The sequence below is a fragment of the Chiloscyllium plagiosum genome, unplaced genomic scaffold (genome assembly GCF_037043375.1).
Source record: "Chiloscyllium plagiosum isolate Xiang-an unplaced genomic scaffold, Cpla_swu_hap1 HiC_scaffold_9, whole genome shotgun sequence".
NCBI classification, from domain to species: domain Eukaryota; kingdom Metazoa; phylum Chordata; class Chondrichthyes; order Orectolobiformes; family Hemiscylliidae; genus Chiloscyllium; species Chiloscyllium plagiosum.
Window position 1 is genome coordinate 9,402,467 of NW_028270147.1, and position 13,332 is coordinate 9,415,798.

Consider the following 13,332-nt stretch of genomic DNA (forward strand, 5'->3'; position numbering starts at 1 on the left):
ATGACTGTATGAATCTGTGACTCAATGACTCTAAGTACAGACACAACCTTCCAGTGAAGGTCATGGAGTGCCCAAGAGAAAACAGAACGGGGCCTGTTCAGTCACCCTAAGTTATAGTGCTATTTCGGTGCTTGTTTATGAAGCGTACACATTCGATGGGCTGAAGGGCCTTTTTCTGTGTTGTGGACCTCCATGACGAGAAGTAACCATGAGGACAATGCGTAATGGTATGAGAAGAAGCACTAAAGAATATTACATCGGAATACCTTGCAAATTAGACCGCCGGCAGAAGCTGCTTTACCTGTTGCAACTGCTCTGTTGCAGTGCCACAGTATTAATCATTCTCATGGTTACTGGGCTGTTTCACTGATCACACTGAAATGCCAGCAGAGAGTTGAGACAGGTGAACAATCACCGCTGTTTACTGTGCGATAAATTACTTCACAAATCCCAACCATCACCCTAAAAACTACAATACTGCATCTAAAAACGCTGAAGAACCCAATCTCAAACCCATTCATGTGTTGCCACTAGAGATTCAGCACATCAAAATGGAGATTCCTGAGCTATTCAGCCTGTGTTCAAGTCAACTGCGGCTGAGTCATAGGTCAGTCAACACTATACAAGGCTCTAGTCAGAGCACACTGGAATAGTGTGAACAGTTGAGGGCCCCTTATCCAAGGAAAATATACTAGTGTTAGAGAGAGTCCAGGGAAGATTCACAGGTATGGAATGACTGTCTAATGAAGAGAGGTTGATGAGAATGGACCTGTGCTCACTGGAGTTCAGAAGAATGAGAGGCAACCGTATCGAAACATACAAGATTCTTAAGGGAGCAGGAGAGTGGATGGGGAAAGGTTGTTTCCCCTTGTGGGAGAGTCTAGTACCAGAGAGCGTCATCCCAGAATAAGGGGTCACCCATTTAAGTCAGAAGTGAGGGTTTTCTTCTTTCAAAGGGGCAGCGTATCTGTGGAATTCTTTGCCTTAGAGGGATGTCTAGGCTGGGTCTTTTACTATACTGAAGGCTGGGATAGATTTATAATCAGTAAAGCAATAAAGGCTTCGGGGAAAAGTGGAGTTGAGGATGATCAGATCAGCCATGATCTCATGGAATGGTGGAACAGCATCGACGGCCTGAATGGCCTACTTCCGCTCCTGCATCGCTTGACCTAATTCCACACCCTGAATAACATGGACGACTGACCAAGAGGCCACACAGAGCCCCACTCTGTATCCTCTCTGTGTGCAACATGCTCAGAATTCCCAGCTTGACAAGAGCCATTGAAAATTCCTGGGAAACCTAGTTAAGAGCATCATGCCTCCACCAACTCTGAGGACCTGGCTCTCAAACACAAACAGGTGAAAGCACAGAAGAAAGCAGTGGACCCCATTCCGCCCCCCCCCTCCCCCTCTGCCACCAATAAGCCACAAATTGCGACGTTGACTGAAACCACTCAAGACTTGAAGCTGAGTTCCTTTGGAGGTTTCATTATTCCGAGCGAAACACAAACAGTGGGCGAACAACAGCTCCCCCACACATACCCACAGCATTGATTAAAGGGCAAAAGGGAGCAAAGGGGAAAGAGAGAGAGAGAGAGAAGGAAAACAAAGTTCCACCACATAAAGCCTATCACAGCTGGGCCACTCCTCTAATGTGGTTTTGTGGTCTTCCTGGTATCTTACACTCAAGAGAAATAAGTTAGACTCTCTGGCTGTGTTCAATCCAATTTAAATAAGGCGTCCCCAAGGGTATCAGCCCATTAAGGGTCTAGACCTTCAGTTTCTCAATAATAATCCATTTAAACAAGACGAAGCACTGTGGAGGGAAAGCAGGGCTGGATGAGTTAGCACTGAGGCCAGACATTCCTCGCCAATGGAAGCATTGTCAGCGTGACATGCAAGTGACCCCAGAAGCTCCACTGTATACTCAGAGTGTGCAAGACCCATTGTGAAAGCTGTTTAATGCAGTGCGCGACTGACAGAATATAATCCCTTATTATGCAGCAGCCATTCGCGTCCTTCCCCCTATCCATTCTGACAGCAAGGACTCTTTGTCAGGAATATGACAGCGAGCGACCCGATCGCCTCCTCCACACTTGCAGAGGGGGCTGTCAGGAGTACGTGCTCAGTGGTCTGATTTTCCTGGATGCTCACCCTCTCTCCATGCAGGCTTTTACTTCTGCTCCCTGGAGAGCAACATCTTGAAAGCACTAGAGTTCATGTGCTGTAGCTATGTTTACATGATGACAAAGCAGTGTTCCAAAAGCTTGTATTTTCAAATAAATTTAACGGACTATAACCTGATGTCTATGATTTTTAATGCTATTGTTTCATGCAATGTGGGGAGGTCACTGACTAGACCAGTCTTTATCCCTAACTGCCTCACAGGCAACCACATTGCCTTTGGTGTGGAACATACCAGGTAAGGACAGCAGATTTCCTTCCCTAAACGATGTCTGAACTGGAAAGAATGCCTACCCCTCCTACTGCCCTCTGCCACATTTACAACAATGACATGGCCACCAATGGCTAACTTTTTACTGAACTCAAATGTAACCCTCTGCCACCAGAGTGGGATTCGAATTCACAACCCAGAGTTTTAAATTGAGATGCTGGATTACGTGTCCTGTGACATTACGACTCAGCCAGTGTCTCCCCATATCGAGCACTGAGGTTCACATTGCATCACTCTTTGGATGCAGATCAGCTGCTGTCCTCTTCGAGAATTCCTACAGTTAAGAGCATCAGGCCATTCAGTCTATCAAGTCCACAATGACCCTCCGAAAAACATCCCACCCCATCCCTGTGACCCTCCATTCCCTGTGGCTAACCGACTTAGCCTGGACACCATGGACAATTGAGCATGGCCAATCCACCCTGGCCTGTACGTTTTTGAACTGCTGGAGGAACTGGACCACACAGAGGAAACCCATGCAGACACGGGGAGAATGTACAAACTCCACACACACAGTCGCTTGAGGCTGGGACTGAACCTTGGTTGCTGGTGCTGTGAGGCAGCAGAGCTAACCACCGAGCCATTGTGCCACCCTGGGTAACTCACCAATGAAGTTACAAAAAAAGATTAATAGGCTCAGACTGTGGGAAATAGATTTAAATGCAGTGAAACATCAGGCCATCTTCTCCTTTAAACCTCAAACAAATAAGGTATTTTCTCCAATGGTTAAAATCTAGAAACAGTGGCAATCCAAGGAGGGTTAGGGTCCAATTATCTTAACTATTAAAATGTCCTGGACAGGTACAGAACAATAACCAAATGAGCTGCTCATCTTCGACCCAGAGGACTGAAGTACAAGGAGGCAGAAGTCATGCTTCAAATGTATGAAGCCTTACTTTGACTGTTCCTGAAGTACTGTGAGGAATTCTGCACAGCACATCAGGACTGCTCCTTGCAAGGGCTGCTGAGTTCTTAGCTTCCTTTATGTTCTCGGATTAAAGGGAATGAATAGAATACGGAGAAAGAATTTCCACAGGTTGGCCAGGTGACAACTAAGAGACATGGGGATGTGTGGTTTGGGTACACGCATAATGGTCTAGGAGGGCGTTCCTGGATATTGGTCAGTAACAGTGAAGTTGCAACGATATAGTTTCAAGCCAGAATGGTCTGTGGCTCGAGGGGAGCTTGCAGATGATGGTGTTCATTTGCATCTACTACCTTTGTCCTTCTCGGTGGTGGAGGCCATGCATTGGGAAGGTGCTGTTTAAGGAGGTGTAGTGGTTACTGCTCCAGAACCAAGCTCTTCAGGGTAATGCTGTCGAACAGAGAGACCGAGAGTTTCAGGGGCACAGATCTTTAAATGTTAAGTCATGGAGTGGTGAAGAAGGCACACTTACCTTCATTGCTCAGACCATTGAGCGGAGGAATTGGGATGTCACGTTGAGGTTGTATAAGACGTTGGTGAGGCCACGTTTGGAGTACTGTGCACAGTTCTAGTCACCATGCTACAGGAAGGATATTATTAAATTGGAGATGGCGCAGAAAAGATTTACCAGGGTGTTGCCGGGACTGGAGGGTTTGAGTTTTAAGGAGAGGCTGGACCTTTTTTTCACTGGAGCATAGGAGGTTGAGGGGTGACCTTGTAGTGGTTTATAAATCCATGAGGGGCATGGATAGGGTGAATAGCAACAGCATTTTCCTGAGGGAGGAGGAGTTCCAAACTAGAGGGCATATTTTTAAGGTGAGAGGAGAAAGAGTTAAAAGTGACCTGGGGGGCAAATTTCTCACACAGAGGGCAGTGCCTTTAATGGAATGAGCTGCCAGAGGAAGTGGTGGATGCAGGGCCAATTACAACATTTAAAAGATATTTGGATAGGTACATGATTAGGAAAGGTGCAGAGTAATATGGGCCAAACACAGGCATGTGGGTCTAATTTAGTTTGGAAAACTTCATTAGCATGGATGGGTTGGACCGAAGGGTGTGTTTTCATGCTGTGTGACCCTATGACTCCAGACAAAAACTATGCTGGCACTCAAAAAGGGGAGAAGAAGTTTGGAATTCACTCCTACAAATGGCAGTGATAATGGCCTGGGCTATCAAAAATCCAATAGGTATGGGACAGAGGAAAGCATTTCAAGTCACAAATCAATCACAAACTCAAGGCTGAATGGGCGAATTGGTTCCAAGAGCTAAATAGTCTATCTCTGCTTCGATGTTGCTCACTGGGCTAATTTGCCCTCAGTCTTCGGCAGTGCTGCGTCAAAGCCCAGTACAGGCTAGAGGAAATTTTGGAAGTTTACAGCTTTCAGGATATATCATCGACAAGCAGCTAGACTACAAACTGTGGGCTCGAGTGGCTCCTTTGCATGTATTTGCTTTGAGCAGAGTCGAAAGCACCTCCCATTAACAACTAGTTTGCATCAGGATCTCTGCTCACAGCATCACTCGCTTTGCGTTTTGCTCTGGGCACGCTCAGTATTTGTTCCATTTGCTCCTCCTTGTCCTCTATTTACTCCAGCATAAAGCCCACCATGTAACAGGTTCCCATGGTAGTGTCCCTTTCTCTGAGCCAGGAGCTCCAGGTTTAAATTCCACCTGCTTATCCCTGAACAGCACAACGAGAAATTATCTAAAAACCCAAAATCTCAGGCCTGCTTCAGTTCTAACAAAGAGTTGTGTCAGACTTGGAAAATTAATTGAGATTAGTGGGCGGCACGGTGGCACAGCGGTTAGCACTGCTGCCTCACAGCGCCAGAGACCCGGGTTCAATTCCTGCCTCAGGCGACTGACTGTGTGGAGTTTGCACATTCTCCCCGTGTCTGCGTGGGTTTCCTCCGGGTGCTCCGGTTTCCTCCCACAGTCCAAAAGATGTGCAGGTTAGGCGAATTGGCCATGCTAAATTGCCCGTAGTGTTAGGTAAGGGATAAATGTAGGGGTATGGGTGGGTTACGCTTCGGCGGGTCGGTGTGGACTTGTTGGGCCAAAGGGCCTGTTTCCACACTGTAAGTAATCTAATCTAATCTAATCTAATTAGCTTCCCTACAGTGTGGAAACAGCCTTTCGGCCCAACCAGTCCGCACCGACCCTCCGAAGAGTAACCCACCCCCCCCCCGACTAATGCACCTAACAACTATGGACAATTTAACATGGCCAATTCACCTGACCTGCACATCTTTGGATTGTGGGAGGGAATCAGAGCACCCGGAGGAAACGCACACAGACATGGGGAGAATGTGCAAATTCCACGCAGACAGTCGCCTGAGGCTGGAATTGAACCTGGGACCCTGGTGCTGTGAGGCAGCAGTGCTAACCACTGAGCCACCATGCCGCCCCTTGTGGAATCACAGAATCCCTACAGTGTGGAAACAGGCCATTCGGCCCAAAAGTCCACACCAACCCTCCGAAGAGTAACCCATTCAGACCCATTCCCCTACCCTGTTACTCTATCTTTACCCTTGATTAATGCACCTAACCGACACAGCCCTAAACAATCTGGGCAATTTAGTATGGCCAATCCACCTAACCTGCACATTTTTGGACTGTGGGAGGAAACCGGAGCACCCAGAGGAAACCCACGCAGATACAAGGAGAATGTGCAAACGCCACACAGACAGTCTCCTGATCCTGGAATCAAACCCGAGTCCCTGGCACTGGCAGCAGTGCTAACAACTGAGCCACCGTGCCGCCCCATGTTTCTCTCTCCACAGACATTGCCTGACCTGTTGGCTTTCTCCAGCACTTTCTATTTGATTTGAGATCTTCACAATACCTTGTTCGTGTTCAGGCGAAAGTGAGGACTGCAGATGCTGGAGATTAGAGTCCAGAGAGTAGTGCTAGAAAAGCACAATAGGTCAGGCAGCATCCAAGATGAGCATTCCTGATGAAGGGCTTTTGCCCGAAACGTTGATTTTCCTGCTCCTTGGATGCTGCCTAATCTATTGTACTTTTCCAGCACCAGTCTCTTGTTCATATTTAGACAATTCTCAAAGCAACAGTACACACAGAGCCATAAATACTCAGAATTAGGAGCAAGAGTCATTCAAACCTGTTCCACAACCAAATAAGACAATGCCAAACAATGAGACCTTGGAGTGCAGGTTCACAGTTCCTTAAAAGTGGAGATGCGGGTAGACAGGGTAATGAAGAAGGCATTTTGTATGCTTGCCTTAATTGGTCAGTGCACTGAGTACAGGAGTTGGGAGGTCATGTTGTGACTGTACGAGACATTAGTTAGGCCACTTTTGGAATCTTATGTGCAATTCTGGTCTCCCTGCTATAGGAAGGTTGTTGTGAAACATGAAAGGGTTCAGAAGAGATTTACAAGGATGCTGCTGGGGTTGGAGGGTTTGAGCAGTAGGGAGAAGCTGAATAGGCTTGGGGCTACTTTCCCTGGAGTATCGAAGGCTGAGGGGTGATCTTATAAAAGTTGTAAAGTCATGAAGGGCATGGATAGGGTAAACAGACAAGGTCTTTTTCTGAGGGTAGGTGAATCCAAAACCAGAGGGCATAGTTTTAAGGTGAGAGGAGAAAGATTTAAAAGGGACCTGAGGGGCAACATTTTCACGCAGTGGGTGGTGTGTGTATGGAATGAGCTGCCAGAGGAACAATTATAACATTGAAAAGTCATCTGAATATGAAAATGAGTAGGGTATATGAATAAGAAGGGTTTAGAGGGATATGGGCCAAGTGCTGGCAAATGCTGGCAAATGGGACTGGATTAGTTTAGGATATCTGGTCAGCATGGACGAGTTGGATCAAAGGATTCAATTCCATGCTGTACATCGCTATGACTATGACTCTATGGTTCAACTTGGACTTAAAATCTACCTTTTCGCTCTATCGCTACATTCACTCAATACCCAAAACTCAGTATTTTGAAAAAAAATTGCCTATGTTGATGTCAGCGCTGGTAAACAATAACAATGAAAAATATTGAGACGCTGTGTCACATGAAATAATTGCAAACAATTGCATATCTTTATGATCATTAATTAAAAGTTCAAATTACTCCCAAGTAAAATATCCTTGAAGTAAGTCTGCATTTCAGTTAGAGACAATAGGCCTTTGTCATGGACCTCTGTCTGTGTTTGGCAACGCACAAACACACAGATGTAAAATTCAATTTGAACACAACATCCCACGACTTACAAACAACAATCTCACAGTAAAAATTAAAAGGTGCCTCAAGAAGACAGCAACAGAAACAATCGGCAAAACTCCCTTTCCTGAAAACTGTTTGCACTTTTGAAAGGCAAACACAGTCAATAGCAACAACTTTGTGGCTCACTGAGTGGATTACATCTGTGGTTCAGTTGGCAGCCCTCTAACCCAGACAATTTCAGATTCAAGTCTGATTCCAGAATTTGACCCTCAAATTCTGCGCCTATGAAGAAGTATGCTCCCCTCCAAGGGACATAATGTCAATCCTGTGGCACTACTTCGAGTTTGGTTATGGTGTCCTGAACAATAATCCGTCAATTAATGTCACACTAACAGATTATGTGGTCATCATTATACTGCTGTTTACACAAACTGACTGCTGCATTTTCTACACAGCCGTCGCAACAAGAGTTTAGAAGTTGCTAACTGGCTGTAAACTATTTTGGGAAAGCAATGTCAATAAACAGGAGCAGGATGAGGTTATTCATCCCCTCGAGTCTGTTCCACTAGGATCATGGCTGATAAACCAACCCAGTCCCCTGCTCCTGCTTTCTTCCCAAACCTTTGATCCCTTTAGCACTAAGCACTATTTAACTCTTTCTTGAAAGCATTCAATCGTCACAAAGCTCGTCCCTTTTTTTGCTAAAAGCTGTTCCTTGGCTCAAGGAGACCCAGTCCTTGAGGGGTAGTAAATCAGGCCGGGCTCCAATCAGACTGGTTTGGTAACGAGAGACGAAAGGGATTTTGTTTATATGTGAACAGATGACACTTCAGGCCAAGGTGGACATGTTTTACAAGTGACCTGTATAATAAAAGCGAAGTGGTCAGCTCTCTAACTGAGCAGTTTACTTCAGTACAGAACTGGTTGGAAGTTCAACAGTGAGCTGTGTGAAAACTCTCTCTCTCTCTCTCCTTCGGCTCCGCTAACTTCAACCTGTAAGCATCTGTTCCATCATACTGTTTTTCAAGAGGGTTTGCTTATTGGAACTGTTGTGTATATTCGGAACAGCATAATTAAGTCTAGTTTGGTTAGACTGAGTTCTGTAGGGGTTCTTTATTCTGTTCTTTGTGTTTCACTGTGTAATTTTGTGAATAAATATTTTCTGTTTTAAACCTGGTAGTCAACCTTGCTAACTTAATCCAGGTAATTTTCACTGTACAGTTACCAAAACAAATTGCAAAGTTATGGCCTGGGCTGCCTGCTTAAGAATGTTTTGAGTGGTCTGGCCTAGTCTCGAACACAATGAACTGGCCTCAGCTGCATTCTGTGGTAGCTAATTCCACAGGCCCAGCACTCTCTGGGGGTAGACATTTCTCCTCATCTCAGTCCTCAAGTACTGATATCCTCAAACTGTAACTCCCAGTTCTGGTTTGTCCTGTTGTGGTGAAAGGTGTAGGATAAACTCAAGTCTGTCTTTCTTATTAGATAAGATTAGGGCAGCAAGAAAAGAAATCTGGAAGTTATGTGACTCTCCGCAAACAGTAAGCTCAAGTGGCAACCAGGAAAGGGGAGGATCCCTGAATTCAAGCTGGGGTAAGAGGAAGTTCTTCTCTCTCTTACTAGGATTATAATTCCTGACATCTGGAGCCACCAGACCTACTGACAAAATTAAGAGGAGCTTGTCAGCTTTGCCAAACCAGCGGGAAAGATCCGGCGGCAAAACAGGACATCCTTAAATCGCAGCAGAACATAGGAAGCTAACTTGAGTGGAAGTCGCTGGTTGTCACCAGGGTAACGGTTGTATCTCATCATGCTGCCAAAGACAGGAAAGAGAATCTTAAAACATGAGTTGAGGGATGATAGGTGAAAGGTCATAGGTGAAGGTTCTTCAACACTTGAAGGCTGGAATGTGTAGGGCTACAGATCAGGTGATGCCAAGTGGGGTTACAATGGGCAGCTAGTATATTCAATCGGTGCAAATGTGATAGGACAAATGGCCTCTTTCTGTGCTGTAACTTTTCCATGGTTCTAAGAGATGTGGTGCAATTCGATACGGACAGCAAATCAACCCCAAACAGTGTGAACTCACTGACAAACAACACTGCCTCCTCAAAAAATTCATTGTAGTGAACAACAAGACTTAGATCTTACCTTTTGTAAATGGTAACCACCCACCAAGGACAATAAAGCACCACAGGACCCAAAGTTTCCAGACAGACGGTGACATCTTCTTTAGTGTGTTGTTTTTTTGGCAGACACTGTTTAACACATCTGGTCACTGAAGTTTTGTACAGCAGATGCTAATGGTTTGCTTCATTACTCTTCAAGCCTGAAATATAAAGAAAAAATGCAATTGTTACGTCTGTGGTATCAATCAACATACATTGTCAAATTTAAACCAGAGCAGGAGGCATCAATTGTTGGATTAAAGACTCTAAAATGAATGATGGTTTATCAGAGTAATGTACTGACCTCAATCCGACAGTCTGTGTGATTGAAAGCAGCCAACTTGAACAGAGGGTCACTCACAGAACAAATGATGTGGAGGACCCACTGTTGGACTGGGGTGGACAATTTTAAAAATCACACAACACCAGGTTATAGTCCAACAGGTTTATTCGGAAGCTTTTGGAGTGCTGCTCCTTCATCAGGTGGTTGGTTAACAACCTGATGAAGGAGCAATGCTCCAAAAGCTAATGCTTCCAAATAATCCTGTTGGACTATAACCTGGTGTTGTGTGATTTTTAGATTTGTCCACAGAACAAAGGCACAGGAGGAGACCACTTAGCTCTTTGACCCTGCTACACCATTCAATATAACTCTGATTGATCCCACTTTAATCTCTGCTGAATGCTTGGCTGTTCAAAGCAGGCTACGCAGTTGGAAATGTCACTGTCCTGGTGCCCGACAGGGAAGGGACCTGATATCATCTCATTATCTGCCAGCAAAAGGTGTTGGAAATGGATAAATCAGTCATAGAGATGTACAACACGGAGACAGACCGTTTCACCTAACTCATCCATACCAACCAGATATCCTAAATTAATCTAGTCCCATTTGCCAGCACTTGGCCCATATCCCTTTAAACCCTTCCTATTCATACACCCATCCAGATGACTTTCAAATGTTGTAATTGTACCAGCCTCCACCACTTCCTCTGGCAGCTCATTCCATACATGCACCACCCTCTGTGTGAAATAGTTGTCCCTTAGGTCTCTTTTACATCTTTCCCCTTTCACCATAAGTCTATGCCCTCTAGTTTTAGACTCCCTACCCTGGGTAGACGAGATTGGTTGTTCACTCTATCCACGTCCATCATGATTTTCTCAACCTCTTACAAGGTCACCCCCTCAGCCTCAAACACTCCAGGGAAAACAGCCCCAGTCTATTCAACTGCTCCCTTTAACTCAAACCCTCCAATCCTGGCAACATCCTTGTAAATCTTTTCTGCACCCTTTCACAACATCCTTCCTGTGGGAAGGAGAGAAGAATAAAATGTAAATGTCTGAAGGCACTTTTGAGGAACTCTAGCAGGCGAAGCGAGTTAATTGAAGAGACACTAACAGATGACCGAAGAAGGCAAATTCTATTTCGAAACATTTTAGGGTGTGACAGCGAGCGAAACGAGAGATAGCAGGGCTCATGGATGGGAATTCCAGACCTTATGGCCACACGGTGGAGCAGGTACAAGAGGGAAAGGATTCCCTGTCAACATTTTCCCTCCCAACCAGTCAATGCCGAGACCTGGCAAGGGAAATTAAAGCCCCTCAATTGATCAGCCATGCAGGTCTGTGTGAAAATAACTCTGCAAACATTCCAACATAACTCACTCTAATGGAGCTTCCGAGCGTTCTGCGCTTATTGAGAAATGGGGAGAGACTGGTGACAGAAGTGGCTTTTAGACCATGTAATTGGGGACGGAACCAGCTACAAAGACAGCCAGTCTAGCAAACAAATAAACAAACAGGTAATGCATATCACATTCCCGCAAGTCAATCTAAAGGTGGATCACTGCTGGTATTTCAGTCCCCAATGACCTGGCTTTCAGTGGACCACCTTCGACTGACTGGCTACAATCCTTTTCTTGCTGATGGGAGCATTTTACAGGCAGGAGACTGATCAGATATCACAGAGCACAACTACTTAGGAAGTTTTTAGCTGCAACTTGATCCCTCTCTCTGTGTGTTTAGACTGGCTGCCTTGTTTCCCTAACTCTGCTCCTCTCTGAGCTCCTTCTATTGTTTGCCACCAACCTTTACTGACCCCAGCAAATAACTAAGTCAAAACAAACAGCAGAGACAACATGAAAGTATGACTCAAAAAAAATGCACAGTGTGGGGGGGGGGGGGCAATGGTCAGCCAGTCAGAATGTTAAAGGAAATTCCTCAGCCAGGTAGATAGAATAGTCATTATTGGTCAGTGCATTGAGTACAGGAGTTGACAGGTCGTGTTGCGGCCACTTTTGGAATACTGTGTGCAATTTTGGTCTCCCTGCTGTCGGAAGGATGTTGTGAAACTTGAAAGATTTACAAGGATGTTGCCAGGGTTGGAAGGTTTGAGCTAAAGGGAGATGCTGAATTGGCTGGGGCTGTTTTCCCTGGAGTATCAGAGACTGAGGATAATGTTATAGAGGTTTATAAAATCATGAGGGGTGTGGATAGGGTAAATAGGTAAGGTCTTTGCCCTGGGTGGGGGAGTCCATAACTAGAGGGCATAGGTTTAAGGCGAGAGAGGGAAGATAATAAAAGGGACTAAGGGGCAACTTTTTCACGCAGCGGGTGGTGTGTGTATGGAATGAGCTGCCAGAGGATGTGGTGAAGGCTGGTACAATTACAGCATTTAAAAGGCATCTGGATGGGTATATGAATAGGAAGGGTTTGGAGGAATATGGGCCAAATGCTGGCAAATGGGGCTCAATTTATTTTGAATATCTGGTCAGCATGGAGGAGTTGGGAGGAAGGGTCTGTTTACATGCTGTACCGCTCTATGATTCTATAAGTGACTAGGGGATGCCTGCCTTCCCTTTGGTAACACATCTTGCGAACAATTGAAAGCATTCATGTTGTAGTTATACCAGCCTCCACCACCCCGTCTGGCAGTTCATTCCATTCACACACCACCCTCTGCGTGAATAAGTTGCCCCTTAGGTCCCTTTTAAATCTTTCCCTTTCACCATAAACCTATGCCCTCTAGTTTTGGACTCCCCTACTCTGGGGAAAAGACGTGTCCATTCATCTAATCTATGCCCCTCATGATTCCATGATCCTCCATAAAGTCACCTCTCCATCTCCAACTCTCCAAGAAGCTAATTTTAGAAAAACACTACTTGTATTTTTTCACTGGATGTGGGCATCACCAGTTGGACCAACATTTAATGACATCCCTAATTGCCCCGCGGGTTAAAGTAAAGATTATGTCACCAGAGTCCATGGGATGGGTAGGGAGGGTGTGCGAGAGAGAGAGATAGAGCATGAGAGAGAGAGAGAGCAAGAGAGAGAGAGAGAGAGAGAGGGAGAGAGAGACGACCAGTGGTAGTTTAACCTGAGGGTCACCATGCCTCAGGCGAGGGAAGAGGTTGAGAAGAAGAATCTTTCATCGTATTCTCAGCTGGTATGGGAATTGAACCCAAGCTGCCAACACACCTGAAGAATGGTTAAGAATCAACCACATTGTTGTGCGTCTGGAGTCCTATGTTGGCCAGACAGGCAGCATCTGGCAGGAAAACATTAATGAACCAAATAGATTTTTCTGACAGCATTTTCTCTGTCATCATTA

At 45.4% G+C, this 13,332-nt stretch overlaps 1 protein-coding gene across 17 annotated transcripts in view; it reads right to left on the minus strand.

Annotated features, from left to right (window-relative positions):
* The window catches only part of adgrl2a (adhesion G protein-coupled receptor L2a), a 1,095,933-nt gene that overhangs the window by 377,301 nt on the left and 705,300 nt on the right, over positions 1-13,332 (minus strand). For all 17 annotated transcript variants that reach the window (XM_087990388.1, XM_087990387.1, XM_087990393.1 and 14 more), the window contains one exon: positions 9,709-9,886. In XM_087990388.1, coding sequence (XP_087846514.1) covers positions 9,709-9,784 — 76 coding nt within the window. In that variant the 5' untranslated portion in view covers positions 9,785-9,886. The remainder of the gene's footprint in view (positions 1-9,708; positions 9,887-13,332) is intronic.